Below are 26,528 nucleotides of genomic sequence, written 5' to 3'. Positions count from 1 at the left end.
AACCCTATTGAATGCTTTCTCCAGATCAACAAACCCAAGAAACAACTTCTTCCTCTTCTCCATGTACTTCTCCTGCAACTGCCTCACAATAAAGAGCGCGTCTGTCGTTCCTCTTCCTGGCATAAATCCAAACTGAATTCCGTCGATCTTCACCTTCTTCCTTATCCTCCTCTCCAACACCCTTTCCAATACCTTCATTCCATGCTCCAATAACTTTATCGCTCGGTACGAGCCACACTCCAGAGGGTCACCTTTCCCCTTGTATAGAGGGATGAGGGTACTCAGTTCCCAATCCACTGGAATGCGGCCCTCTTTCACCACCAGATTACAGATCTCTGTCATTCGCTTCACACCCCAACTTCCTGCTGCCTTCAACATATCTCCCACAACTCCCGCCGGCCCTCCTGCTTTTCTACTCTTCATTGCTTTTATCGCTTCCTCAACTTCCTTCTCAGTTATCTTCTCTGCCGGTCCTAAAACTGGGTTGCTCTCTATGTTGCCATCCCATTCATTATCTGTATTCAACAGCATTTCCATATATCTTTTCCATCTTCCTTTAATTCCATCTGGGTCCACAACGATTTGTCCCACTTCATCCTTCAAGCAACTCACCCCCATCACATCACACCTCTCTTTCGCTATCTGCTTTGCAATCCTGAATACCGCGCTCTGACCCTCTTCCGAATCCAAGCGTCCGAATCTTCCGAATTGAGACAGAGTACGAAGTTGCTGAACAGTTTTTCAGCTCACAAAAACAATCACAGCCAATCGAGAGAAATTGGACTACACAGCACATCCTCTCAAAGTACCACACACATCTGATCGGAATGCCCAGTGTACTGACTGCTTTCAAACATGCCTCAACATTTGGCGCCTCCACAGCAATGTGCGAGAATTCATTCTCCACTCTGAGAAACGTATTTTCAGACCACAGACACGCAATGCTCCACAAAAGAAAGACCCAGTTGGTTCAGCTAGCGCTTGAGAGTGACTTAACCCGAAAATGCACAACTGAGTGGAAGGACACCATTCCTAGGAGGTTCAGCACCAACACTCGCCACCTGCAACTCTTCTGAAGGTAAGCCATGCGTTTAATTCACTTTATGATGCCAGCCTTGGCTTTCATGATTATTACGCAAAATGTTGAATGATTTTTGTGTCTGTCTGCATTTATTCGGTAAGAGTGGAGTATATAGTCTATTTCAAATGATGGTCCAATGATGCGCACAGTGCAGTGAGTGAAAGAGTGAAAGAGTGAAAGAGTGAGAGACAGACGTGGCTTGCACGTAGGCTATATTTTGTGCAGTGTGGGGGCGGTGTGTGTGTGTGTGTGTGTGTGTGTGTGTGTATGTGTGTGTGGTTACGTGGTCCTCCCGGTGACTACCTGGTCTCGGTGACCCTCGGACCGTGAGAGGAACTCCGCCAGAAAGATCTATGATTCATACGCTTTCGAAACGCAATCAATATGAAAGACACAACAATTCAAGTCAATAAGAAACCCCACACCAAGGATCCGGATTCATCAATAATATATTCCCCAATCAATCAACAACCATCAATTAATCAATCACCAATATTACTAAGATGGCCATCTCATGTATGTCCCCCCTTTCCCCACTCACGACCCCTCAATGGTCACTGTCCCTCACAATGTCTCTGGGCCCCTCCTGGCCAAGGTGAAGGTCGACTTCTCCGCACACGGGCGGTTGAACGGACCCCTGGCTGACGTGCTCCAAACGTGCACGTCACGTACCGGGAACAACTGCTGCAGCGCCCTCCTCCTTGCACCGCCAAGCGGGCAAAAGCAAAGCGCGGCTGGCAAAGCGCGCGAGGCCCAAGGTGCGACCCGTACGCGTCCTTGTAGACGTCGAGGCGAACTGTGCCGGACGCTTGGTTCCGTGCACGAACCCACGGCAACTTGACGTGTAATCGGTAATTACCCTGCGCAGGTAACTCCTTTCGCCAGACGTGCTTTCAAACGCAGCGTCCCCCACGCTGCTCAATATCGACACCGCTCGCGTCGGAGCTGGGCGAGGAAGAGGAAGATCGCCGCTTCTCCCGGACCTCGTGTCTTTTTCTTCTTCCGGTTCACTATCCCATTTCCGGTCTCCTGTTATCCGGAGCCTCTCTAACCCTTTAACCACAACAACCTTTAATAGAATAAACATCTATCTATAATTCCACTAATCTCTGTGTGTATGTGTGTGTGTATGTATGCGACAACGATTTCTCGACAACTACCGGTCCGATATACTTGAAACTTGCCAGGTATATTGCTGGGGACCCGAGGATGTGCCTTTTCAAGGTTTGAAATTAATCGGACAAGTACTTACCGAGCTATGGCGATTTAGCCGTTCGCCGTTCGCTTTGGCGTTGCGAATGGACCAAACCATTCCATGTAAATAGAGGAGGGGGTTCTGTGGTCGTTGCGAATGGACGAAACCATTTCATGTAAATAGAGGGGGGGGATTGTCACTGTACTCGCAAGCCGTTCGCCGTTCGCTTTGGCGTTGCGAATGGACCAAACCATTTCATGTAAATAGAGGGGGGGGGATATAATTTTAGATAGATATATAGTACGGGCATATATATAGTACGGGCATGCCCTAGTTAATAAGCAATGACATGAATAGTAACTTCTCTAAATCCGGGATCCGTAACAGTGTGTGTGTGTGTGTGTGTGTGTGTGTGTGTGTGTGTGTGTGTGTGTGTGTGTGTGTGTGTGTGTGTGTGTGTGTGTGTGTGTGTGTGTGCGCAAGAGAGAGACTTTGCAGCATGTTTTTAAATAATTGTAACTGGGTTGGTGTGTTGATTGTTGATGGCAAACTCTTATTATCAAGCATTTACATCATAGATTGAGTTCTCGAACGGCAGTTTGTGCCCCCCACCCCCCCCCCCCCCCGCGTTTACCCTAATGCCCCCCGATTAGATTTGTTCTGACGCCGACTCTGATCCAACTATAAACTGCCATTTTGGTGCAATGCCAGCACTGGATGCTGCATCTTGGAGCATACCATCCTCTATGTAGCCATGAAGCTGGCCTTCCAATTTGTATGAAGGGAAATAAATGCCATCGCATTATCGTGAACGAAACAAAGAGGGTGTACGAAGGATGTGGGAGGTGCGGCGAGATAACCTTTCGTCTCCAAGACTGTTCTGCTTCCTGCAGCTTCCCAAAGCGCTCAGCAAGTGACACTCGTACTTCTCCTGGCATGCGGTTCAGCTGGTTGCGTCGCTCCTCATCACAGCTGCGCTGTAGCACACTCATCCTTCAGGAAGGAATGACAGAATGAGATAATTGTTAGCAAAGGAACAACCAGAGAGAAAAATAATACCAGGAAAACATGATGAGGGAGAGAAGGGGGACTGCAGTAGGGAAATAGAATACCACATGATCATCGGGTTTCTGGAAAGGAACATCAAGGACAAAAGCAGCGCAGAGAAAGGTTGTGTGGCGAGGCAAGTCAGAGGAGATGCAAAGAAGGTGACAATTTGAGATAGAATATCCGTTTCAATTCCCTCTTGGAAGAAAAACATTTTCAATCAACTTGTTGTAGAAGGTTGGGACAGACAAATAGACAGAAAGAATCCCTTTCCGTGTCTTCCTTACATTTGCAATCAGTCCAAGGCAAATACAACAGATGGAGTCGAGAGTTAAAGCACATTGTAGCCTTAAGGTTCAGCCGCAACCACGAAGGTTTGATCAGTGAACCATTTTGCTTCAACTTCAAAGTATAATCTTATCCACTTCTTGTAGAGAGTAGGGGTATGCTCTTTGAGGGGGCAGGGGTATTCAGGTAAGGTGGAGAGAGTAGGGGTAGGCACTTTGAGGGGGTAGGGGAAATTCAGGTAAGGTGTAGAGAGTAGGGGTATGCTCTTTGAGGGGGTAGGGGTATTCAGGTAAGGTAGAGAGAGTAGGGGTAGGCACTTTGAGGGGGCAGGGGTATTCAGGTAAGGTGTAGAGAGTAAGGGTGGGCACTTTGAGGGGGTAGGGGTATTCAGGTAAGGTGTAGAGAGTAGGGGTATGCTCTTTGAGGGGGTAGGGGTATTCAGGTAACGTATAGAGAGTAGGGGTAGGCCGTTTGAGGGGCAGGGGTATTCAGGTAAGGTGTAGAGAGTAGGCGTATGCTCTTTGAGGGGGCAGGGGTATTCAGGTAAGGTGTAGAGAGGAGGGGTAGGCTGTTTTAGGGGGCAGGGGTATTCAGGTAAGGTGTAGAGCGTAGGGGTAGGCTGTTTGAGGGGGCAGGGGTATTCAGGTAAGGTGTAGAGAGTAGGGGTAGGCTGTTTGAGGGGGCAGGGGTATTCAGGTAAGGTGTAGAGAGTAGGGGTAGGCTGTTTGAGGGGGGCAGGGGTATTCAGGTAAGGTGTAGAGAGTAGGGGTAGGCTGTTTGAGGGGGGCTGGGGTATTCAGGTAAGGTGGAGAGAGTAGGGGGAGGCTGTGGCAGAAGGGAGGTGGGGAAAGTTGGAGGGGGTGGGGGTGAGGGGTGGAGATAGAGTTAAAAATGAGTGCAAGAAAAAGTGGAAGACAACTACTACACAACTAAAAAACAACTCTTGTCATCAGTAACCACAAAACTGCCAGTCAGGCGTGTAGACACTCCAAAACAGCGTGCCGTTCACAGGGCAAGTCTGGCCAGGACGGCAAGCCAGCATAGCCAAAGGGAGACGTCAGGCCAACCAAGCAAGCCCAAACACTCGCCCTGCACATGTCATTCTTCAACCCACCCCCACAACCCTCAATAAAGTCCATCCGTCCTCTTCCTTTTACCCCCCCCAACCCCAACCACCAAGTACATCCCCCCTCTTCATTTCCCCCCACCCCTCACCAAAACCACCAAGTACATCCTCCCTCTTCCTTCCCCCCCCCCCCCCCACCAAAACCACCAAGTTCATCCTCCCTCTTCCTTTTAACCCCTCCCATTCCCACCCAACACCCATTTTCTCACTTCATTTATAATCTCTAATGCCCTTTAAACAGTCATATGTTGGCTTGTCCGCATTTTGTAGTTAGAAGAACACAACCTTTCTCAACACTCGCTTGGGACATTTTTACAATATACGATTCATCCGACCTCATTCCCTCTCCAAATTCATGGACTGAATAAAGAATACATATTGAAACTGGTGATGCTTTGATGTGCCCAGGTCCAAGATGTTTATGAATACTGGAAACGTCAAATACCATACCATGTACATGGAATCGGATGTTAAACGTTTACATTGCCAGTATATTTCGTACTGAGTTGCCAGGTGCCTTTAACCCGTTTCGGTTGGGTTTGATTCCCGAGCAGACTATACACCTGCTCGTTGGTATATTTGCAGGTGGGACGTCGAGCCACTGAATATGCCATCCTTGGGAGGCACATCAACCTGTGGGGTCCCATCTATGAACCATTTGCTGGTGCACCTTAAAGATCTCTCTCAAAAAGAAAAGGCCATTGTTTGCTAGCATTCTGGCCAAAGTCCAAGTTTCTGCCCAAATCTCCAATGCCCTGTGGCAGAGTAACAGAGTGACGACCCTTCTCGGTTTGGTTTGAGGCGACTCACTTGGCGTGAGCACCCTGGTGAGCTCTGAAGAGAACGGCCATACCTTGATCTTTTGTTACATGAATATATATATATATATATATATATATATATATATCGAACTATTGACCAGCGTTTCCCCACAAAACACTTCCATGTCACCAGCATGGTGACCCTCTGCTTACAACAAACCACAGACCTGCTATATATTGCACAAGTTCACACACATATAAAATGGGGACAGGAAGGACTACATGAAGATGCCTTCACACATTTGCACACAATTCGTTCAGGCATTCTCATCAGAGCAATCGTATGGTGTGTTAAGAGGTTAGGGTAGAGAAAGGTCAATCGATCGCAAGCAATAACACTATAAATAGGAGAAACGAGGTTAAGATGGACGGACATCGTTTCGCAGACAATGAGAGCACAGTATATCGGGGATTTCGACATTCCCTCACCTGTCTTTGACAGACATGAGGCTGCTGGAGATCGTATGGCGTCCTTCGTCCTGCACGCTTCCTGCCTCCGCATCGCCTTCTGATTCTTCAGCCGTTGCCGTTGGGCCAGGAAAGGAATCCGGTGCCGATTGGCTGAGCCGATGAGGGGCGGTGCCGCTGTCCGACCGCCCAGGAGCGCGCTGCCATGGTGACGAGGGATGCGTCTTCGGCGATGTTTGTGCTTCGCTCAAATTGTCTTCAATGAGGACTATCGAGAGTACGCAGAGACATAATTAAAGCAGCAAAAAATAAGTAAACCTAGTCGACATAACACTGAACAAGAAATCAATCAAATTCATTATTTGGGTTCAGCAAATCAAAAAATGTTGATGAAATATAAAGTATATTTGAGGACGTGTATTCATCGGAAGAGAGTACAGATTACAAACATAAACAGCGCAGTATTTCCACTCTTTCTGGCATCAAATACTCATGTGGATGTAGAAGTGTTTTTAAATAGTGACGTGCTAGCCATCAGCTATCAGGTTTATTGGGAGAACACCAATCAGAGAATCTGTAATATCGAAGGGACATTGAATGTTTCGCACACAACAAGCGACTCGTGTCGATTAAATAATCGGAAACGTTCATGTGCATTTCCGGCTGCATTGCCTCTCATTCCCCACCAATAGTGAACTGTACTCTGTTGAGATTGTTTTTGTTAAATTTTAATATCAGTCGGATTATACTTTGAACCTGAGACACATTACCCTGCGCGGTCTTGAGAAAAAGGCCATGGGAAGGGTCTTTTCAACTCTTGCTTTATGTTTGAGCACTATCTACATCAGCTTTGTTCATGAACTTTGAACAAGAGGCCATACGAAGCCGATTGGTCAAACAGAACAGTCCAGAGCTCAACCTTGCGCAAACTCTTCTCTGAGAAACTAAAATTCCGGAACAATATTTGAAAAAAAAAATTGCACTGAACAAACATCTTTTAGACAAAGTTATCGCTTGGCACTGCCTATTTTGCCTGATTCTCGGCGAAGTAACGAAGGCAAATTTGATTGGTTGAGATTGTGTAAAATTTGGCCAAACTACGACTAAACTGTTTTATACCTCTCCCACCCGCCTCCCCCCCTACCCGTTCCTCCTCCACCCAAGCCCTCTCCCTCCCACAGATCTCCCGATGTCCCTGTTCTCCACTGTTGTACTTGTGTGCTTCCCTCTCCCTCCCACAGATCTCCCGATGTCCCTGTTCTCCACTGTTGTACTTGTGTGCTTCCCTCTCCCTCCCACAGATCTCCCAATGTCCCTGTTCTCCACTGTTGTACTTGCGTGCTTCCCTCTCTCTCCCCATCTTGTCTCCCGCTCCCTTTATCTTACGTTTTATGTCAGTTTGTTTTTTTGTGATTAATGTTAGCTCTTACATGAGCTTCGATCTTGTATACAAAAAAAAACAAAAAAAAAAAACGTTTTTTGGGGAATTGATAGAGCAAGGCGATTTGAGTTCTATGGTGTTCAAATATACAATTCAATCGAAATAAAATAAAAGTTTAAGGGCAGTAGAAATTTTTTTGAAGCACAGCCTTATTTAATATGCTAATTAGTTATTCATGCCTGTTGTTTGTCCCCTTTATGACATCTCCAAAACAATAAGCTTCCTATTTCGAATAATTTTCAACTTTGACTGCCAGACAGAGACAGACTGAAGCAATTGCTTTACCACACTGTGCACGTGTGCACTTATATTTTATTTTTTTGGATACAAAATCGAGGCTTGTGTAAGAGCTAAAAAAATTAAACACAAAAAACAAACGGACACACAAAACATATAATAAGGGGAGTGGGAGACAAGAGGGGGAGAGAGAGGGAAGCACAACAACAGTAGAGAACAGCAACATCGGGAGATCTGTGGAAGGGAGAGGGCTGGGAGGGTTGTGGGAGGGTGGTACACGGTGGTATAAAACAAATTGACACTACTAGGAATTTCAGGAATGAAGTCGGAGATTGAAAGAGATGGATTAGGGGAGTATTAACAGGGGTAGAAAAGATCAAGGTTTTTGATGGGGGAAGATAAGAGTTGGTGGTGAACAGCTGTTTTAAAGACCTGGAGGAGTGGGATTGAAGAGAGTGAGGGAGTTTGTTCCACAGGAGTGAGAAAAGAGGAATGAAGGAGTGAATGTGTGCAGAGAGTCTTGATTTTGGGGTTGCAACCCATAAGAGGGTTGCTGGCAGATCTTGTGCGACCTGTAGGAATATTTGGGGGACAGAGCAGGGGGAGAGCACATATAGAGCAGGGGGAGCTGGGCCGGAGAGGAGTCGGTAGAAGACAGAAAGACCACCAACCTGCCTGCGATGAGTGAGTGAAAGGCCCTCAGAATCAGCTTCATCATGGGAGATACCAATGGTCTTAATACCAATCATCGCGGGAGATACCACTTGGGACAGACGACAATTTGCCAAATTCAGTCAAAGTAATGCTAAACTACAGGTTCATGATCCGATTCATGCTCTCACAATGATCAAAATGTGAAATTCAATTGAAATGTCGTAGTTCCTCGTTCATACAGATCGACTGACAGAGTGAACCAATTGCGCTATGCGCACAGGGTAAGATTAACAGGTTAACCACAGAGTCAGGCGGGCTATCCTACCACTACCAGCTTCCAGGCCACATGGTTTTGGGTTCAATCAAAAAGCACTTCTGACAATAACACACTAATCATACAGATTATGTACAATAATGCATCAAAAAGAAACAGCGACTTGGTGCTCGAGCCACAAATGAGACGATGCAACACTTCCGCAGAAGAGAAAAACATGGCCGACGGCTTGCTACAGGAGCCACAAATCAATATGAACAAGAAAGAGCAATTAGAGATTGCAGACTCTTGTTAGGACTTGCGTGGTTTTGGCCTTGGGTCCTCAGGGTCTTTTGCATATTTTGGGTATTTAAGGGAATTCGGGGCAACACCCTCTCCTCTAGCAAGGGTAAAATTTGATACATACTAAAACTGCATTTTATAACATTAAAAAGTTGAGTTTGAATGAGCTAAACATAGCAAACCCACAATATTTACAATCGTATACGTCTTTAAAACTAAATTTGTCATAGAACCAACAAATATGTGTACAAAGGGGCCATAGGTGAAACCATAGGTGTACTTAAATAAAAGGGCATACACTAAGTTACAACAAAGTTACAGCTCATGCAACAAATGCCCAACAAGTAACCATAACAAAGCATTTCACATGCAATGCACATGGAATGCACATGGATGGCAGCTTAAGATGTTTAAAAGGTTACAATATGCTGCCTGCTTGTTTAAAAGGTTACAATATGCTGCCTGCTTGTTTAAAAGGTTACAATATGCTTGTTTAAAAGGTACTCAAGCATGTACCTATAAAGGTAAATAAAGCTTTAAACAAGCGTTACGCCTAGGTCCCCCGTCGGTGAAGTGATGAGTTGACAAGGTGGAAGAGGCAAGGCGGCCATCTTGGATTTTGACGTGGCGACCCAATTTTCAATAGCGTTCTTCCTTATGCGTAGATACACCCACGTCCTGCAACGCCTAATATCTCATCCCATCATTATGGCAGCGTACTGCCATATTGCAGTATTAATGCATTTTCATGTATTCCTGTTTTTGGGGGATGTTTTGGGTATAAATATTTTTGTGCCCATGGCCCCAGGTTATGGTAATACACCTCTGGGCATGATCGTTGCTTCAGACTTAGAGTGATCACTACGGATGAAATCCTAGTCACAGATGTGGATAATTCATTAGATGAGAGCTGTTGGTTGTTCCTTCTAATTACAGGTGAGAGACATGATTAAGCCTTTGGCATATACACCGATGCATGTATTCATGTATACATGTATATCTAGATGAAACCTCATTGCTTAATCAATCGCAGCTAAGAAAAACAAGAACTAGAACGGCACTCTTCGACGTAACGACATCGACTAATACGCATCCGCCCACATTATTACATCATGATAATACTTGTATCAAGTTTGATTTAAATCCATTCAGCTGTGTCCAAGTTAGCACATTTTTACCCGACATGACCTCTGACCTTTGGCCTATTGACCCCAAAATTTAATCAGTTCATGTTTACATCATTATACATACCTGTACTAAGTTTGAATTGATCACTTCAGCCGTTCTCAAGTTATAGACCTATTACAGACTTTGACCGTTGACCGCTTGACCCCAAAATCTAATCAGTTAATCTTTGTATCATTCTACATAAGTGTACCAAATTTGGTCAGAATCTCATCACTGGTTCACAAGTTATCATCGTAACAGTATTTTTTTAAACCTAACATGACCTCTGACCTTTGACCTCATGACCCCAAAATCTAATAAGTTCATCTTTACCTCATTATGCAAACCTGCACCAAGTTTGACTGAGATCCCTTTAGCCGTTTTCAAGTTATTGCGGTAATGAAAACCTATCACGGACAGGACTACCTGAAAACCCAATGCCTCCGGCAACTTCATGGGCGGAGCAATAAAAATACATAAAATGTCATAGCCCTCGCTATGAGGGAGACATCAAAGGCGTGGCACATGTTTTAGTAATTTTACTGTACGGAGTTAAAGACTATCAGTCGGCCATCTTTGGTCAGATTACAAAACAAAATATTCTGCAGATGTATACCCTCATGCATTGTCTTTGTAGCAAGTTTGAACAAAATCGGTCCATGCATGTCGAGAAATGGTTGGGGACACGTTTAAGGAACAAAATGGCTGCCAGTCCGCCATCTTGGATCTGATACAAAAAATAAAATGACAAGCATATGTAACTCATCATTCATTAATCGGTCTGCCAAGTTTGAACAAGATTGGTAAATGCATATCTGAGAAATGGTTGAGGTTGTGGTCAATATATATATACTGTATATTGTTTTTTACAAATAAAATGGCCGCCAGTCTACTTGTCGGACATGTTTGATCAGATCACAAACTAAAATGAGGTGTACGTGTATGCTATCATGTTCTCTGCTTTTGCCAAATTTGAACAAAATAGGACCATGCATCATGCATGTTCAATAAATGGTTGTGGACATGTTTAAGTAACAAAATGGCCACCAGTCGGCCATCTTGGATATGATCTCGAAAAACAATGACGTGCATTTTTAAGCCATCATTCATTTATCTGTCAAGTTTGAACAACATTAGTAAATGCTTGTCCGAGACATGGTTGATGACATGTTCAACATTGCATTTGTTTACAACAAAAATGGCCGTTGGTCGGTCATCTTTGATCGTATCGTGAAACAAAGTGAAATGCATATGTATACCATCATGTATTGTCTTTTTGTCAAGTATGAACAAAATTGGTTCGTACATCTCCGAGATATGTTTGCAGACGCACGCACGCGCGGATGGACGAGACCCAATCCATCAGCCCCCATTTCGGACCAAGTCTAATGGAGGCTAATAACACACCTCCATCTTTTCGTGTAAAAACGAGGCCAAAATATGCACACACAATTTATTCAATGTTTATCTCTTGCAAGGCAACAAACTTCAACATAAAAATAATGAACTTTTTCAAAGGCAATAAAGTTGCATCAGCCGCAGTCCAAGACGCAGCTTCAGTGTTTTTCTTGGGTGACTGAACCTCATGTAAATCGAATACATGTCACACGAGTGCACAAAACAAAGCAACGTACGTGCTATTTTAACCAGACGGACACAAAGCAGGCTGCCAGCCATGTTGTGCTCAAATGAGACCATCTTTCAGGAGGAGGCAGCAGTAAATCTCAAGCGTCTCAGGAATGCTCTGATAAAAATGTATTTCCCACTATATCGTCCCATTCATCAAGTAAACGAGAATACATGCTCTTTAAGCTTAACTGCAGATTACTACTGAATGAGCCAACAAATTGAGCTCAGGATGAACATGTTTGAGAGCTGCACAAACCACGCAAGATCTCCTGCATCGACATCATAAACAGAGCAAAGAGCTCAGGACAATGGGAGCAGCTTTGATAACAAAACCAAACGAGGATCCCGTTCAAGGGAAAGCGAATCAAGGGTTGAAAATACATCCAAAGAAGAACAGAAAACAGAATTGAACATAAAAAAAATACATTATAAACAAGCAAATACCAACATGACCGAGTGCAAGTTATCCTGCTCACGTTCTTCACCATGGCAGCACAATAATGTACAGTAAATACTTCCTTGATGGTAAATTATTTTAGGAGTGAAGAAAATATGAATGGCTTGATAGGAATGAGTTAACCTTATCTGCTCTTACCTTGTTCAGGTGGTGACACAAACTTGATATTGCCGTCCACCACCGCATTGTTCCCGTTGTTGTCGGGCAGCAGCTCACATTCACCTGCCAATCTCTCTTCCTCCATTTTAGTTTGGCTCCTGGCTGTCTTTGAATTCAGCCAAAGGTCAGTTTCTCTCACTTGCTCTGACTTCACCATTCCTTCGACCATATCACCTATACACAGGTCAGCCATTATTGGCTGTGCAGGTGGTGATGTGGCCTCCTTTTCAAACGCAATCTCAACATTTCTCCTCGGTGCAGGTTCTTCAAGCGTGCTTTCCGAAGCTGGTTCATACTCCAAAGGTTTTTCCAATGTGACGCTGGAGGCTTTTAGCTCACAGGTCTCCATCACCGTCCGTGAAGTTTCTCGTTCACCATATGCTTTCTCCAAGTCTGTGGCAACGCCTTCCCTATACCCATGGCCTTCCACGAAGCTGGGTGTGTCCAACCCCGTTTGGTTGTCCATGTGGCCAACGTGCAATCCAAACTGGGATCCAGGCGTGGAGGATGTACGGGTCAAAGGACCAGGGACGGTTATCAGATTGTCTTCTCCAGTGAAATCTGTGGTGCAGCCAACCTAGAATGTGAAAGAGGAATAAAGTAAGCATGCCTGTTAAAAATGAACAGGCAGAGACAGTTAGATGAGTGAAGGAGTGTGTGAGCGGGGAGGGGGAAAGGAGAGGGAGGAGGCGGCGGAGGGGGAGGAGGAGGTGGAGGGGCATTGTACACAGAGATTTGTTGCACCAGGAAGAGAAGCATGCGGGCAGAGAGATAATCCAGGACAGAACAATGTGGTGATGTTCTCTGCAAACTGTGATAAAGCACAAAATTAAAGCCATGTGTGATAAACACACTCCCGCACTCTCTCAGTGAAATGTTCAAAATGGCCTGTTTTATGCAAGATACCCTCAGCCACAGTATGGTAATAATGCAAACGTAATACAAACGACAAGCAGCAAAAACTGCCAATGCTTTTATATTTGTAATTAGACATTTCAAACGATGCAAGAGAAAACGTAAACCACAAGCCTTCACCGAAGGGAATGATAATACCTTTTGCCATGTTATTCCGGTCATAAATGTTCTCAGAGGCAGTTTTATAGTAATTACATTGGGCCAGTGACATCATCAAAGCAGCGATATGTTGGCAACGTAACATAACGGCTTGCACAGGGATTCGTTGATTTAATTAAATTAATTGGGAAACAAAGCGAGACAGGACCACAACATTATATGTGTGAGAAACTCGAGCAACCTGCATTGCAATCGTCGAATGGCTACTCCACATATTGCAAAGGCAGACCAGAGAATGCTGAAGGCAAGCAAAATGAACCTGATGCTCCGCATAACTGGTATTTTCAATTGACAAGAGAAGGAAATGAAATGGAGGAATCAGAATGTGATAAAGAAGGATAAACAATCTGCAAGACTCAAGCATAATAGGGAGTGGTATTTTGGCTCTGTCGATGTTTTGCAAATGCTGTTGCAGCAAAAAGGTCGTCAGTGCATATTTGATCCCAAGGCCTTGCCTATTATTGGCATCTTCCAGCAATGTGAGAGGCTCGCAGGGCCTGCTCGGTGCGGTGCACATTGCAGGGAGGTTAGGAGCCTGCTTTCAACAAACTTTATCTCATACCATCAGTGTTCACAATAATCAGCTCGACGACGCAAGGCCAACTCCACAGCATTGTCCACATTCATCAAACAATATGGTGCTTGTTCACATACCTGCGTAATTTTGTTATCTGCTCTACCATTTATGGAAATTGCCTTCCTGAGTACATCAATTTTGCCCTTCTTTGCAATTCTTCAAGCTAGCAACTCATGCTGGATCCCATTTTTGATTCATGCTCTTTTATCATTTAATTCCCACCAAATGTCTTTTATCCGAATGTACCAACTCCACCTGTTTGTCACCATGGCAATAGTTTGTTATATTTCTTTTTTTTTTGGCTCACACTTGATAGTTTCCTCAGATTCCTGCTTTTTACCCCAACTCCAAACATTCACTGGCAGCACACACCCTACTCCAAAATATGAAAACAGATTTAAAATATTATATATATATAAACTGAACATCAAAATAAACTTATCACTTTCATTTTTTGGAATGCACAGATTTACAAACACGTTTCTTCAATTGTAATGGCTGATTATGTAACTGGAACTTCACTTCAATCACCTGGTTGATCAGCAATGGCATGCTTGAGTGGTTCTGTATAGGGATCTTTCCCTTTAAATAATGACCCTCATAATGAAATCCTTCAGTTTTCGTGGTTAGACATTCATTTACTGCTTTCTATAGTCACTCTAGAGGCTTCTGAAAGGGAAAACAAGAATAAAATTCAGATGCTACGCCTGACATCTGAACAACGTTTAAGGGCAATTGGGATGCTTGAGGCTGGTGTAAGCCAGCGAACAATTGCCCAACGTCTTGGCTGCTCACAGCCTGCAATTTCCAACCTGGCCAGGTGTTACGGTGAAACTGGAACTGTGAATGATGGTCCACGAAGAGGAAGACCACGGGTAACCACCTCAAACAAAGACCGCTGGATTGTGCTGCAGCATCTTCGTGATTGTTTCCACCCTGTGATGCAAACAGCTGCAGTGAAAAAAGGTCGCCACAACAACCGCATCAGTGTCTCTACTGTGCGGAGGTGCTTGAGAAGTTGGGGCCTGGTGGCAAGACGTCCTTGCAGAGGTCCAGTGTTGGACGCAGTGCATCGGCGGAACAGACTAAGATGGTGTCTGCAGCATCACCGCTGTACACAGCAACAGTTGAGTGCAGTCTTGTTCAGCGACGAGTCCAGATTTTGCCTCCATGCTGCTGATGGGTGTCAACGAGTATGGCACAGAGGTGGGGAAAGGTATGCATCATGCTGTATTCGCCAGATCAATCGTTGGGGAGGACCAAGTGTGATGGTATGGGCCGGCATTTCCACCCGTTTCAGGACACCTCTGGTCATCATTGAAGGCAATCTCACTTTTTAGCATTATGTAAATGAAGTTTTGAGACCTCATCTGCTGCCATTTCTCCAGGCTCATCCTGACATCGCAGTTTTCCAGCAGGACAACGCTCGACCCCATGCTGCTCGCCTGACCACCAACTTCCTCCAGGAACAGGGTGTTGAAGTGATGCCTTGGATGCCTTATTCCACTGACCTCAATCCCATTGAGCATTTGTGGGATTAGCTTGGTCGATGTCTTGCATCGAAGACATCAACGGCTGTCAATCGGCAAATGCTCATTCAAGGTTTGCAGGAGAAGTGGGACAGACTTCCCCAGGACTGCATCAGACGCCTGGTACAGAGCATGCGTCGGAGGTGTACAGCCTGCATCACAGCTCAGGGAGGACACACACGATATTGAGGACTGCTGTCATTCTGTCCTTGACTGTTAGGAGTGTTGGGTGCATTCCTGTGTCATTTTGTTTTGACTGTATTCAGGTGCGTGCCTTTGTGTTGCAGTGCTGTGACTTTTGTTAGACCACCCCTTGTGATGTTCATGCTTTTTGTGATTGTGGCAACCTCTCGTTTATTGACATGTGTTTAGTAAAGATAGCTGAACTTTACCTCTGTGTTCAAATATTTTTCATTTTTGCGTGGAGGATTTCAATGAGTGTCCTTCTAAAGATTTGATAAGTTTATTTTGATGTTAAGTTGAGTTTATATATATATATATACACAAAGAATTAAGTTAAGCACCCCTACACAAAGAATTAAGTTAAGCACCCCCTAATATATATTCGTTTGGGACATGTTGGGACGACAAATTGCGACGATGGTCCCTCCAATAGCCAATCTGGATGAATTGGAACGTGCATTACATCGGGAATGGAACAGCCTGCCACAGCAACGCATACGACGGCTTACAGGGTCTATGAGACGTAGGGTTGAGTCAGTGATCCGATCACGTGGGTCCTACACACGTTATTGACGCAAAGATCGCTAGAGGTCTTCTCAGAACAATGACTGTACGTTAGAAAACATAAACGTCATCCACACTGTCCGTGATGGACCTATAGCTCCATACTTAAATTGAGGTGAAAATATGCCTAAAATTCCCAATAAATTTCACCTTAAATTATTCAGAATAAAATATTGAAAACGGCATGATTGTTATGTTTTTATGTGACCATAATATCACTTCTCCAGAAAATATAGCAATATCATGGGTATATTACACTGTTTTGACGACAACAACCTTGTAATGTGCGAGGTTGTAAAAAAACGGGGGGGGGGTGCTTAACTTAATTCTTTGTGTATATATATATATATATCCACACCCATCCCACCATGAAATTAAATAGATAAACTAAGTGAATTAATTTGATGTTGATGGAATGCAGCCATGATGGGTCAAATAGTTTCCTCCTGTGTCAAATTTCCTGATATAAAACTATCATCCTGTTGCTTCACAGGCAGGACACTATCGATGTGGATACCATACACCAGATGAGAAATTTAGCTGGGTGTCCTGTCAACATTTAATGGTGGATGATGAAGGCCCCACGGTGTCTTTCACAAAGAGGCGATTGCCAGTGCCACCCTGAACAAATCATAAATTCCGGTAATAACCTATTGAGTCGACACTGTGCACATATGTGCTCCCAGAATGCGGCAACCAGCAGCCAGATGCTGCATATAAATCAATGGAAGGAGTGTGCATGCACTTCATAATACAGGAATGGAACATTTACAAACCTCAAACGTGCAAGTCAGTGAAATTGAAGAGTCCAAATAAATAATTTTGGTTTTTAACAATTAAAGCTGACCTGCTGTTGCTCTGTAAGACTGAAAGCTGGTTGGGTGTGGAAGCGTGTACGATCCCTGGAATGCCGCGTTGCACTGCGATGGCTACACACAGTTAACCCAGGACCAAGCTCAATAGCGTTGGCAGATGAGGAAGATCTCCACAGTGGATTCCTTGCTCTCTGTTTGCTGTCCTCACCTGTCACACTTTTTACCACATTCAGTCCTGCTTTGCGGTCTAGAAACCTAAGAAAACACAATCAACACAAAACACGCATTGAAATGTGTACATTAAGCCATCGATCAGCCAAACAGATGTACAAAGAAAGATGTTCTCACACACAAGCTGCACAATGCACCTGCTCAATGAGAAACCAAGAGGCATCAAAGCACCTTTAACCTTTGACATTTTGCAATTTATTCTACACGATCATTGCCATTTCACCAAATGGTTGCACAGCTCGAGTTAATCACATTTATGCCACATACAAGTGCCTTTTCTGTGGAGCTACTGGTGCCATCCCTTGGACTGAGTGGCAAATGGTGACAAATGGTGACAAGCTTGATAGTGTACTCCTTTGGATTCATTGGCCAATTCCTTTTTAATTTTTTGAAAACATGTTTCAGCTCCATGAACTGCAATCAATAACAACTAGACAGCTGTGATACATAACAACTAGAGATGCACAAAAAGTAGTGCCATAGGCATTGAGGAAATTAGGAGTGGAGGAATGGTTGATCAGAGTAGTGATGGCAATGTACAAAAGAGCGCACACAGCTGTAAGGACGAAGGACGGGAACAGTGGTGAGTTGGAGGTGAAGGTGGGAGTGCATCAGGGGTCGGTACGAAGTCCACTACTATTTGTAGCTGTGATGGAGGTGCTGGCTCAGAACGTAAAGGAGGGTTTACAATGGGAGTTGTTGTATGCAGATGATCTGGTGTTGATTGCAGAAAGTATGGATGGACTGAAGGAGAAGATGAACAAGTGGAAGGAATGTATGGAGACAAAAGGTCTGAAGGTGAATATCGGAAAAACGAAGGTGATGGCAAGTGGTAAAGCATGTGGTGAGGTGGAAAGAACTGGGAAGTGGCCGTGTGCTGTGTGCAGGAAGGGTGTCGGAGTGAACTCCATTCAATGTACAATGTGCGCTGAGTGTGTTCATCAAAAATGTAGTGGTTTGAGAGGGTCATTATCCAGTGTGGCAGCTACATTCAAGTGTAAGGTGTGCACAGAGGGAGCTGCAGATGGAGGAAATGTTGAGTTGGATCTTGGAGACGGCGTGAAGCTGGAAGGTGTGAAAACATTTTGTTACCTCGGAGACATGCTGAATGGAGAAGGTGGATCAGACTCGGCAACGGTTGCTGGAGTGAGATGTGCATGGAAGAAGTTTTGGGAACTGAGTGGCGTGCTGATGAGGGGGGGAGTGTCGTTGAAGCTGAAGGGAAAGGTATATGCTGCATGTGTGAGAAGTGTTATGATTTATGGGAGCGAGACATGGGTAATGAACGTAGAGCAGCAACGAAGGCTGGAAAGGGTGGAAATGCGAATGATTCGGTGGATGTGTGGAGTATCGTTGAGAGAGAGGAAGACAAATGATGAATTGCGAAAGATGATGGGAATAGAGCCTGTGATGGATGCTGTGAAGAGAAACAGGTTGAGATGGTTTGGTCATGTGTTGAGGAAGGATGAAAGTGACTGGTTGAGAAGAGTGATGGAAATGAATGTAGAAGGAAGTAGAGGACGGGGAAGACCGAGAAAGACTTGGTTAAAGATGGTCGAAGAAGAAATGCGGGCAAGGGGGTTAACAAGGGGAGATGCAGAAAATAGTGCAAAATGGAGAAGATTGTCATGGGGACCGCAAGGCTAACCCCCGCTCTTGCAGGGAAAATGGCCTTAAAATGCCTGTTGTTTGTTGTTGTTGATCAATAACAACTAGAGAGCTGTGATCACAAAGCAATAAGCCTCCCCTATTGGAGGAGGCGTATCCTTGGCGATCGCTTGCGACTTGCCCTTGAATCACAATCCAATGATGACCATGTTTTTTTTTTGGACCACCATATGACCACCTTGACCTTCAACATTTATGGATAGATTGTGAATTAAGAAAATGTGTCTCCATCTACAATCTATCCATAAAACTCAACATCATGTAAATCTGAGGATAGTTATTCAAGTTTGATCAAAAGTGTTGTTTTGTTAATTGGATCACAATCCAAAAAATTGGGTCAAGTACACTAATCAAATATCAAGTGCATAACTTCAGTGCAAGTACAACATCATGATGCAAGAACATATTGTGGAAGGCCAAGCAGTCTTTGATATATATGTGTGTGGAAATAAAGACTTGGCATTTAATATGGAATATTTTTTTTGTGGGGGTGAACTTACTTTTCAAGATGACCGAGAACAAAAAGTTCATTGGAATTATGTTGAAATTATTCTAGATTTTGTTAATGTGACCTTTAAAAGAAACAAAAACAACACTTGACATTTCAAAGCAAATAAATTGATCCTTGAAAGTGATGTAAACTGATATCGAACTCAATTCAAGGACAGTACGGTGTTAAACTTCTCTACGTTTTCCAGAAGTATCTCTTTATTTTGCACATTAGCCAAAATTTTTTTAACAAAAACAAAAGTTAAATTACGACTGGAATTACGGACAGTAAAATTACAGTTCAGTACTTCATGTAACCCCCACGAGCATTCAGGAGAGCACGTACACGTTGAGACATGCTGTTCACGAGATTTGCCAAGGTTTGGACAGGAATCGCTTGCCATGCAGTAACAATAGCCTGCTGCAATTCATGCACAGAGGTAGCCTGCTGGTCCAAGTTGTCGATTTGACGCGTTAATTCTGCCCACAAGTTCTCTATCGGATTCATATCCGGGGACATGGCAGGCCACTCCATATGCTCTACACCACGGTCAGCAAGAAAGTGTTGGATCATGCGAGCACGATGAGGCTGTGCATTGTCATCTTGGAAGACAAAGTTTCCTCGAAAGGCTGCACGAGCAAATGGAAGCAATGTTTCTTCCAGAATGGCCCTGTACTTGAACTGGTTCAAGTTTCCATTCAGAACAACCAGGTCAGTTTTGCCCCCTGCATGAAAAGCAGACCAAACGGTCACCCCACCACCTCCAGCTTTGACTCTTGGCACTATACAATCTTCATTGTAGGCTTCATGCACTTGTCTGCGCACTCGGACGCAGGCATCTTGATGAAAGACCAGAAATCTAGACTCGTCACTGAAGATCACGTGATTCCAGTGTCCTGGCTGCCATTGACGGTGCTCTCAGGCCCACTGCAATCGGCGTTGGTGGTGTTGTCTGGTCAGGCGTGGCTTTCTCAAGGGATGCCTGGCACGATAGCCTGCTTGAACCAGTCGTTGGTTGACTAGCCTTCTGGATACAGGCACATTTGTCAGTTGCTGCCACTCAGCCCGAAGCCGATTAGCCGATTTGGTACGGCCATTGCTGACTAACCGGTGCAGCTGGCGATCATCCCTCCTTGTGGTTCTGCGGGGACATCCTGGCTTCGGTATTGGAGTAGGGACACCCCTCTGAGCATTTCGTTTCAGGATCTTTGACACCTGACCTTGAGTGATGCCATACTGCTGAGCAATAGCACGCTGTTTCATGCCGGAATTTCGTAAAGCCACCACTCCATGACAAACAGCATTGTCGAGTAGACGGACCATCCCCAGAGGAAGCGGCAATAACTTTTGTAGATGTGCAGCAGTTGTTTTCCACTGATACAGAACACAACCCTTTTTTCCCCGATTGTGAAGCCAATCGTCAAATGTACCTGTCCGTACATTTTGTCACGCCACCTGTGATATAATCCTGTTATTGACTTCTTGCTGCGACAGACAATCAGTGACATGGTTCTTTCAACAAAGAAATCACCGAAGCGTAAAAGAGGCTCACCAGATTGATACACTGAGTTCAGAAAGTAAACCCAAGTCAAGACAAAAAAAAAATTCCATATTAAATGCCAAGTCTGTATATAGTCACGTGAAACAGTAAGTACATCCCATGTAAAGATTTGACTTTTTCAACATATTTCAACATACAGCTATTTGATCTTCATTTCAACAATATTGACAGATAAAGGTGATATAATATAACAAATATCATGAAACATTTACCTTTTGTAGTCCATTGTATAATTTAAATAAACATGAATGCAAATTTCGCATGTGGAAAAAGTAAGTACACCCCTACATTTATCACTACTTCAAATACCTAAAATTAGAATCAGGTGCACCAGCTCAGGTGCAAATGATTAGAACATCGTTAGAGAGGATCTTGGAGGAACATGTCTTATTTAAACCTCACATATTTAGTTTGGTTTGCTCTTTGTTGTTGAAGTGTGTGGCGTCACTATGCCTAGATCAAAAGAGCTCTCTGAGGCCTTCAGAAAGAAGGTTATAGATGCCTACGAGTCTGGGAAGGGATTTAAAAAGATCTCCAAACAATTTGAAATCAATCATTAGACTGTCCGGAAGATCATCCACAAGAGGAGAAGATTCCAAACAACTGCCAACTTGTTCAGGCCAGGCCGCCCCAGCAAGTTCAGCCCGAGAGCAGACCGCAAGATGCTGAAAGAAGTCTCGAAGAACCCCAGAATGTCATCACGGGACCCACATGTAGCTCTTGCCACTGTTGATGTCAAAGTGCACGAGTCTACCATTAGAACGAGGCTGCACAAATTTGATCTACATGGGAGGTGTGCCAGGAGGAAACCTTTGCTGTCCAGAAAGAACATCAGGGCAAGACTAAAGTTTGCCAATGAACACCTAGGCAAAGACCAGCACTTCTGGAATAATGTGCTCTGGACAGTTGAGTCAAAGGTAGAGCTATTTGGCCACAGTTCCAGAAGACATGTTTGGCAAAAACCAAAGACAGCATTTGACCACAAGAACCTGATACCAACTGTAAAGCATGGTGGTGGAAATATTATGGTTTGGGGCAGCTTTGCAGCATCAGGGCCTGGGCAGCTCACCATCATATACTCCACGATGAATTCTTCATTGTACCAGAGGGTGCTTGAGGATAATGTGAGGCCATCTGTTCGAAAAGTTGAAGCTCAACCGAAGGTGGACCTTGCAACATGACCATGACCCTAAACATACCAGTAAATCCACCAGGAATGGCTGAAAAGAAAGAAATGGAGGGTTCTGGAATGGCCAAGTCAAAGCCCGGATCTAAATCCCATCGAGATGTTGTGGGGGGATTTGAAACGAGCTGTGCATGCAAGAAACCCCTCAAACATCGCACAGCTGAAATAATTCTGCATGGAGGAGTGGGCAAAGAATTCTCCCAGTCGATGTCAGAGACTGGTAGACAGTTAAAAGAAACGCGTAATTGAGGTCGTTTCTGCCAAAGGAGGCTGCACCACCTATTAGAGCCAACGGTGTACTTACTTTTTCCACATGCGAAATTTGCATTTATGTTTATTTAAATTATACAATGGACTACAAAATGTAAATGTTTCATGATATTTGTTATATTATATCACCTTTATCTTTCAATATTGTTGAAATGAAGATCAAATAGCTGTATGTTGAAATACAGACTTGGCATTTAATATGGAATATTTTTTTTGTGGGGGTGAACTTACTTTTCAAGATGTCTTAGAACCAAAAGTTCATTGTAATTATGTTGAAATTATTCTAGATTTTGTTAATGTGACCTTTAAAAGAAACAAAAACCACATTTGACATTTCGAAACAAATAAATTGATCCTTGAAAGTGATGTAAACTGATATCGAACTCAATTCATGGACAGTACTGTGTTAAACTTCTGTACGTTTTCCAGAAGTATCTCTTTATTTTGCACATTAGGCAAATTTTTTTTAAACAAAAACAAAAGTTAAATTACGACTGGGATTACGGACAGTAAAATTACAGTTCAGTACTTCGTGTAACCCCCACGAGCATTCAGGAGAGCACGTACACGTTGAGGCATGCTGTTCACGAGATTTGCCAAGGTTTGGACAGGAATCGCTTGCCATGCAGTGGCAATAGCCTGCTGCAATTCATGCGCAGAGGTCGGCTGCTGGTCCAAGTGGTCGATTTGACGCGTTAATTCTGCCCACAAGTTCTCTATCAGATTCATATCCGGGGACATGGCAGGCCACTCCATATGCTCTACACCACGGTCAGCAAGAAAGTGTTGGATCATGCGAGCACGATGAGGCCGTGCATTGTTATCTTGGAAGACAAAGTTTCCTCGAAAGGCTGCACGAGCAAATGGAATCAATGTTTCTTCCAGAATGGCTCTGCACTTGAACTGGTTCAGGTTTCCATTCAGAACGACCAGGTCAGTTTTGCCCCCTGCATGAAAAGCAGCCCAAACGGTCACCCCACCACCTCCAGCTTGGACTCTTGGCACTATACAATCTTTGTTGTCGGCTTCATGCACTTGTCTGCACACTCGGACGTGGCCATCTTGACGATAGACCAGAAATCTAGACTCGTCACTGAAGATCACGTGATTCCAGTGTCCTGGCTGCCATTGACGGTGCTCTCTGGCCCACTGCAATCGGCGCTGGCGGTGTTGTCTGGTCAGGCGTGGCTTTCTCAGGGGATGCCTGGCACGATAGCCTGCTTGAACGAGTCGTTGGTTGACTAGCCTTCTGGATACAGGCACATGTCAGTTGCTGCCACTCAGCCCCAAGCCGATTAGCTGACTTGGTACGGCCATTGCGGACTAACCGGTGCAGCTGGCGATCATCGCTCCTTGTGGTTCTGCCGGGACGTCCTGGCCTCGGTATTGGAGTAGGGACACCCCTCTGAGCATTTCGTTTCAGGATCTTTGACACCTGACCTTGAGTGATGCCATACTGCCGAGCAATAGCATGCTGTTTCATGCCATAATTTCGTAAAGCCACCACTCCATGACAAACAGCATTGTCGAGTTGACGGACCATCTCCAGAGGAAGCGGCAATAACTTTTGGAGACGTGCAGCAGTTGTTTTCCACTAATACAGAACGCAACAACCCTTGTATATCCGACTGTGAAGCCAATCATCAAATGCACCTGTCCGTACATTTTGCCACGCCACCTGTGATATAATCCTGTTGTTGACTTCTTGCTGCGACAAACAATCAGTGACATGGTTCTTTTAACAAATAAATCACCAAAGTGTAAAAGAAACTCACCAGATTGATATACTGAGTTAAGAAAGTAAACCCAAGTCCAGAAAAAAAAAATATTCCATATTAAATGCCAAGTCTGTATGTTGAAAAAGTCAAAACTTTACATGGGGTGCACTTACTTTTTCACGTGACTGTGTGTATATATGTGTGTGTGATATATATATATATATATATATATATATATATATATATATATATATAGTTGTGGATATGAGAATGTTGTTTTTTTTATTGTTGTGTAATGAATTGTTGTAAAATGTCACCCTCCTTCCTGCATCTGTTGTTGTATAAAGGTCAAAGGGCGTTCCCGTAGTTAATTCCATAAAACATACACGAAGGACACCATATATCCCTGTTCAGTAGTTATATCCTTATTATGTGTTTTAGTGTAAGGCTGTGTCTTCCATTAATTTAAATACTCCATTGCACCAAGTGAAATAAGAGTAGATCCCCCTTTCATTCACATTCCCCTTCCAACAATTGCCAACTGTTCCCTCCGCGACTCCATTCGCCACGAGGTCGGCTCGGAGAAGAAGGGGGAGGAGCTGCCGAATCCTGGGCGTGCCCGCCCCTCGTCATCAAGGGTGGAGCCAGAGGGCCGCGCCGACCAATCAGGGCCGAGGCGAGCTCACCGATGGGCGTGTCCTGGACACCAGCGGCTTGATCGCCTGAGGCGCTATAAAGAGCGCGTGCGAAAGCCTTGAAGTAGTTGGACTAAGGGAGAGGAAAGAAGTGCGCAGTTGGACTAAGGGAGAGGAAAGAAGTGCGCAGTTGGACTAAGGGAGAGGAAAGAAGTGCGCAGTTGGACTAAGAGAGAGAAAAGAGAGTCCTGCGAGTTGAGAGAGGGAGAGAGGACCCGTCACGCCAGACCCCCCACCAGCAGCGTTGGCTCCACCAGCAGCGTTGGCTCGTTTCCTCCACCAATTGGCTCCACCAAGCAGCTCCGACCCGTTACCCCGCGCACACGACAGGATCGGTGGCATCGGCGGCCGTCGAGGTCCAGCCCGACGTCCCGTGCGGGATCAAGCTCCAGCCAGCTCCGTGCCTTCCTCCCCCTCCAGCCACCCACCTCCTTCCAGCCAATCCACTCTGCAATTCCCCGTGTGAGTCCGTCTTTGTTTGTTCTGTCCAGGGTATAAGTTAAGCCTGTTTAGATAAGCTAGTAAATTTCACTGTGTCACCTTGCCTCTTCTGTATTTTATTTCTTATCCTTCCTTCTTCCTTGGTTTCTTTCAATTGTGTAAATAGTAAATAAATCATATTTGTATTTCTTACCCTTTGCCTTTCTTTCTTCTTTACATCCTTCATTTTAGTCTTTTCCCCATTGAATATCTGTGGCGCGATTCGGCCAACGTTCAGGAATCGGGTTAGTCGGGGTAACTGTTCGGGCGCGGCGGCCATCTGCTCGGCAAACAACATCCTCGCCGCGGTCCCGTAACAATATATATATATATACTACCGTTCAAAAGTTTTAGAACACCTCAATTTTCCAGTTTTTTTGAAATTTACACAGTTTAATGTCCAGTGAATAACCTGAAAGGGTACAAAGGTTAAGGGTACAAAGGTTTAACCTGCTCGAGGTTTAAAAAAAAGTTTAGGTTAGCAAAAACGGGAAAATAATGTAAATTGCAGCTCTATTGTAAAAAAAAAAAAAAAGGCCTTCTTCAGGGAACAAGTAATGGGTTAACACCTTACAGCTGTTCTGCAGCAATGTAAGTAAATTCAGCCTTGAAAGTTGATGCAAACAATCCCTACAGGTGTCCCAACCTCTGCCGATTACTTGATTACAAACCCCCTGTCTGTATAAATGCAGTCTTGGAACAGACTGTTATTGCACCATCTGAAGCATTATTTGGACAACTAGAGGAAACTCTGACAGGAAGAGGTCTGGCAGACCCAAAGCCACAACAGAATCAGAAGACAAGTTTCTGAGAGTCAACAGCTTGCGTGATAGGCGGCTCACAGGATAACAGCTTCAAGCACAGCTTAACACTGGTCGAAGTAAGCAAGTCTCAGTTTCAACTGTGAAGAGAAGACTTCGAGCTGCAGGTTTGACAGGTCGATTGGCAGTAAGAAAGCCATTGCTGAGATAGAAAATAAGAAAAAGAGGCTTGCCTGGGCCATGAAGCAACACATTTGTGGGAACTTCTGCAACAGTGTTGGGAAAAAATTCCCGAACAATATTTGATTTCCATTGTAGAAAGAATGCCACGAGTGTGTTCGGCGGTTATATCTGCAAAAGTTGGCTACTTTGCTGAGTCAAAATTTTAAATTACATTTTGTTGAACAAAATGATTCCATGATCTCTTTATCTCCAATTGTTTATTTGTTCTATGCTTAAT

The 26,528-nt window shown here is 44.3% G+C and overlaps 1 protein-coding gene across 4 annotated transcripts in view; it reads right to left on the bottom strand.

Moving 5' to 3' along the window:
* Positions 1-26,528, bottom strand: part of LOC137434099 (supervillin) — a 203,458-nt gene that overhangs the window by 57,997 nt on the left and 118,933 nt on the right. For all 4 annotated transcript variants that reach the window (XM_078785767.1, XM_078785769.1, XM_078785768.1 and 1 more), the window contains 4 exons: positions 17,041-17,263; positions 12,246-12,843; positions 5,988-6,234; positions 3,137-3,269 (listed from right to left, as the gene is read on the bottom strand). In XM_078785767.1, coding sequence (XP_078641893.1) covers positions 3,137-3,269; positions 5,988-6,234; positions 12,246-12,843; positions 17,041-17,263 — 1,201 coding nt within the window. The remainder of the gene's footprint in view (positions 1-3,136; positions 3,270-5,987; positions 6,235-12,245; positions 12,844-17,040; positions 17,264-26,528) is intronic.

The sequence above is a fragment of the Myxine glutinosa genome, chromosome 10 (assembly GCF_964187855.1).
Source record: "Myxine glutinosa chromosome 10, kmMyxGlut1.1, whole genome shotgun sequence".
Classification (NCBI taxonomy): Eukaryota; Metazoa; Chordata; class Myxini; order Myxiniformes; family Myxinidae; genus Myxine; species Myxine glutinosa.
This window is presented reverse-complemented; position numbering and strand designations above follow the sequence as displayed.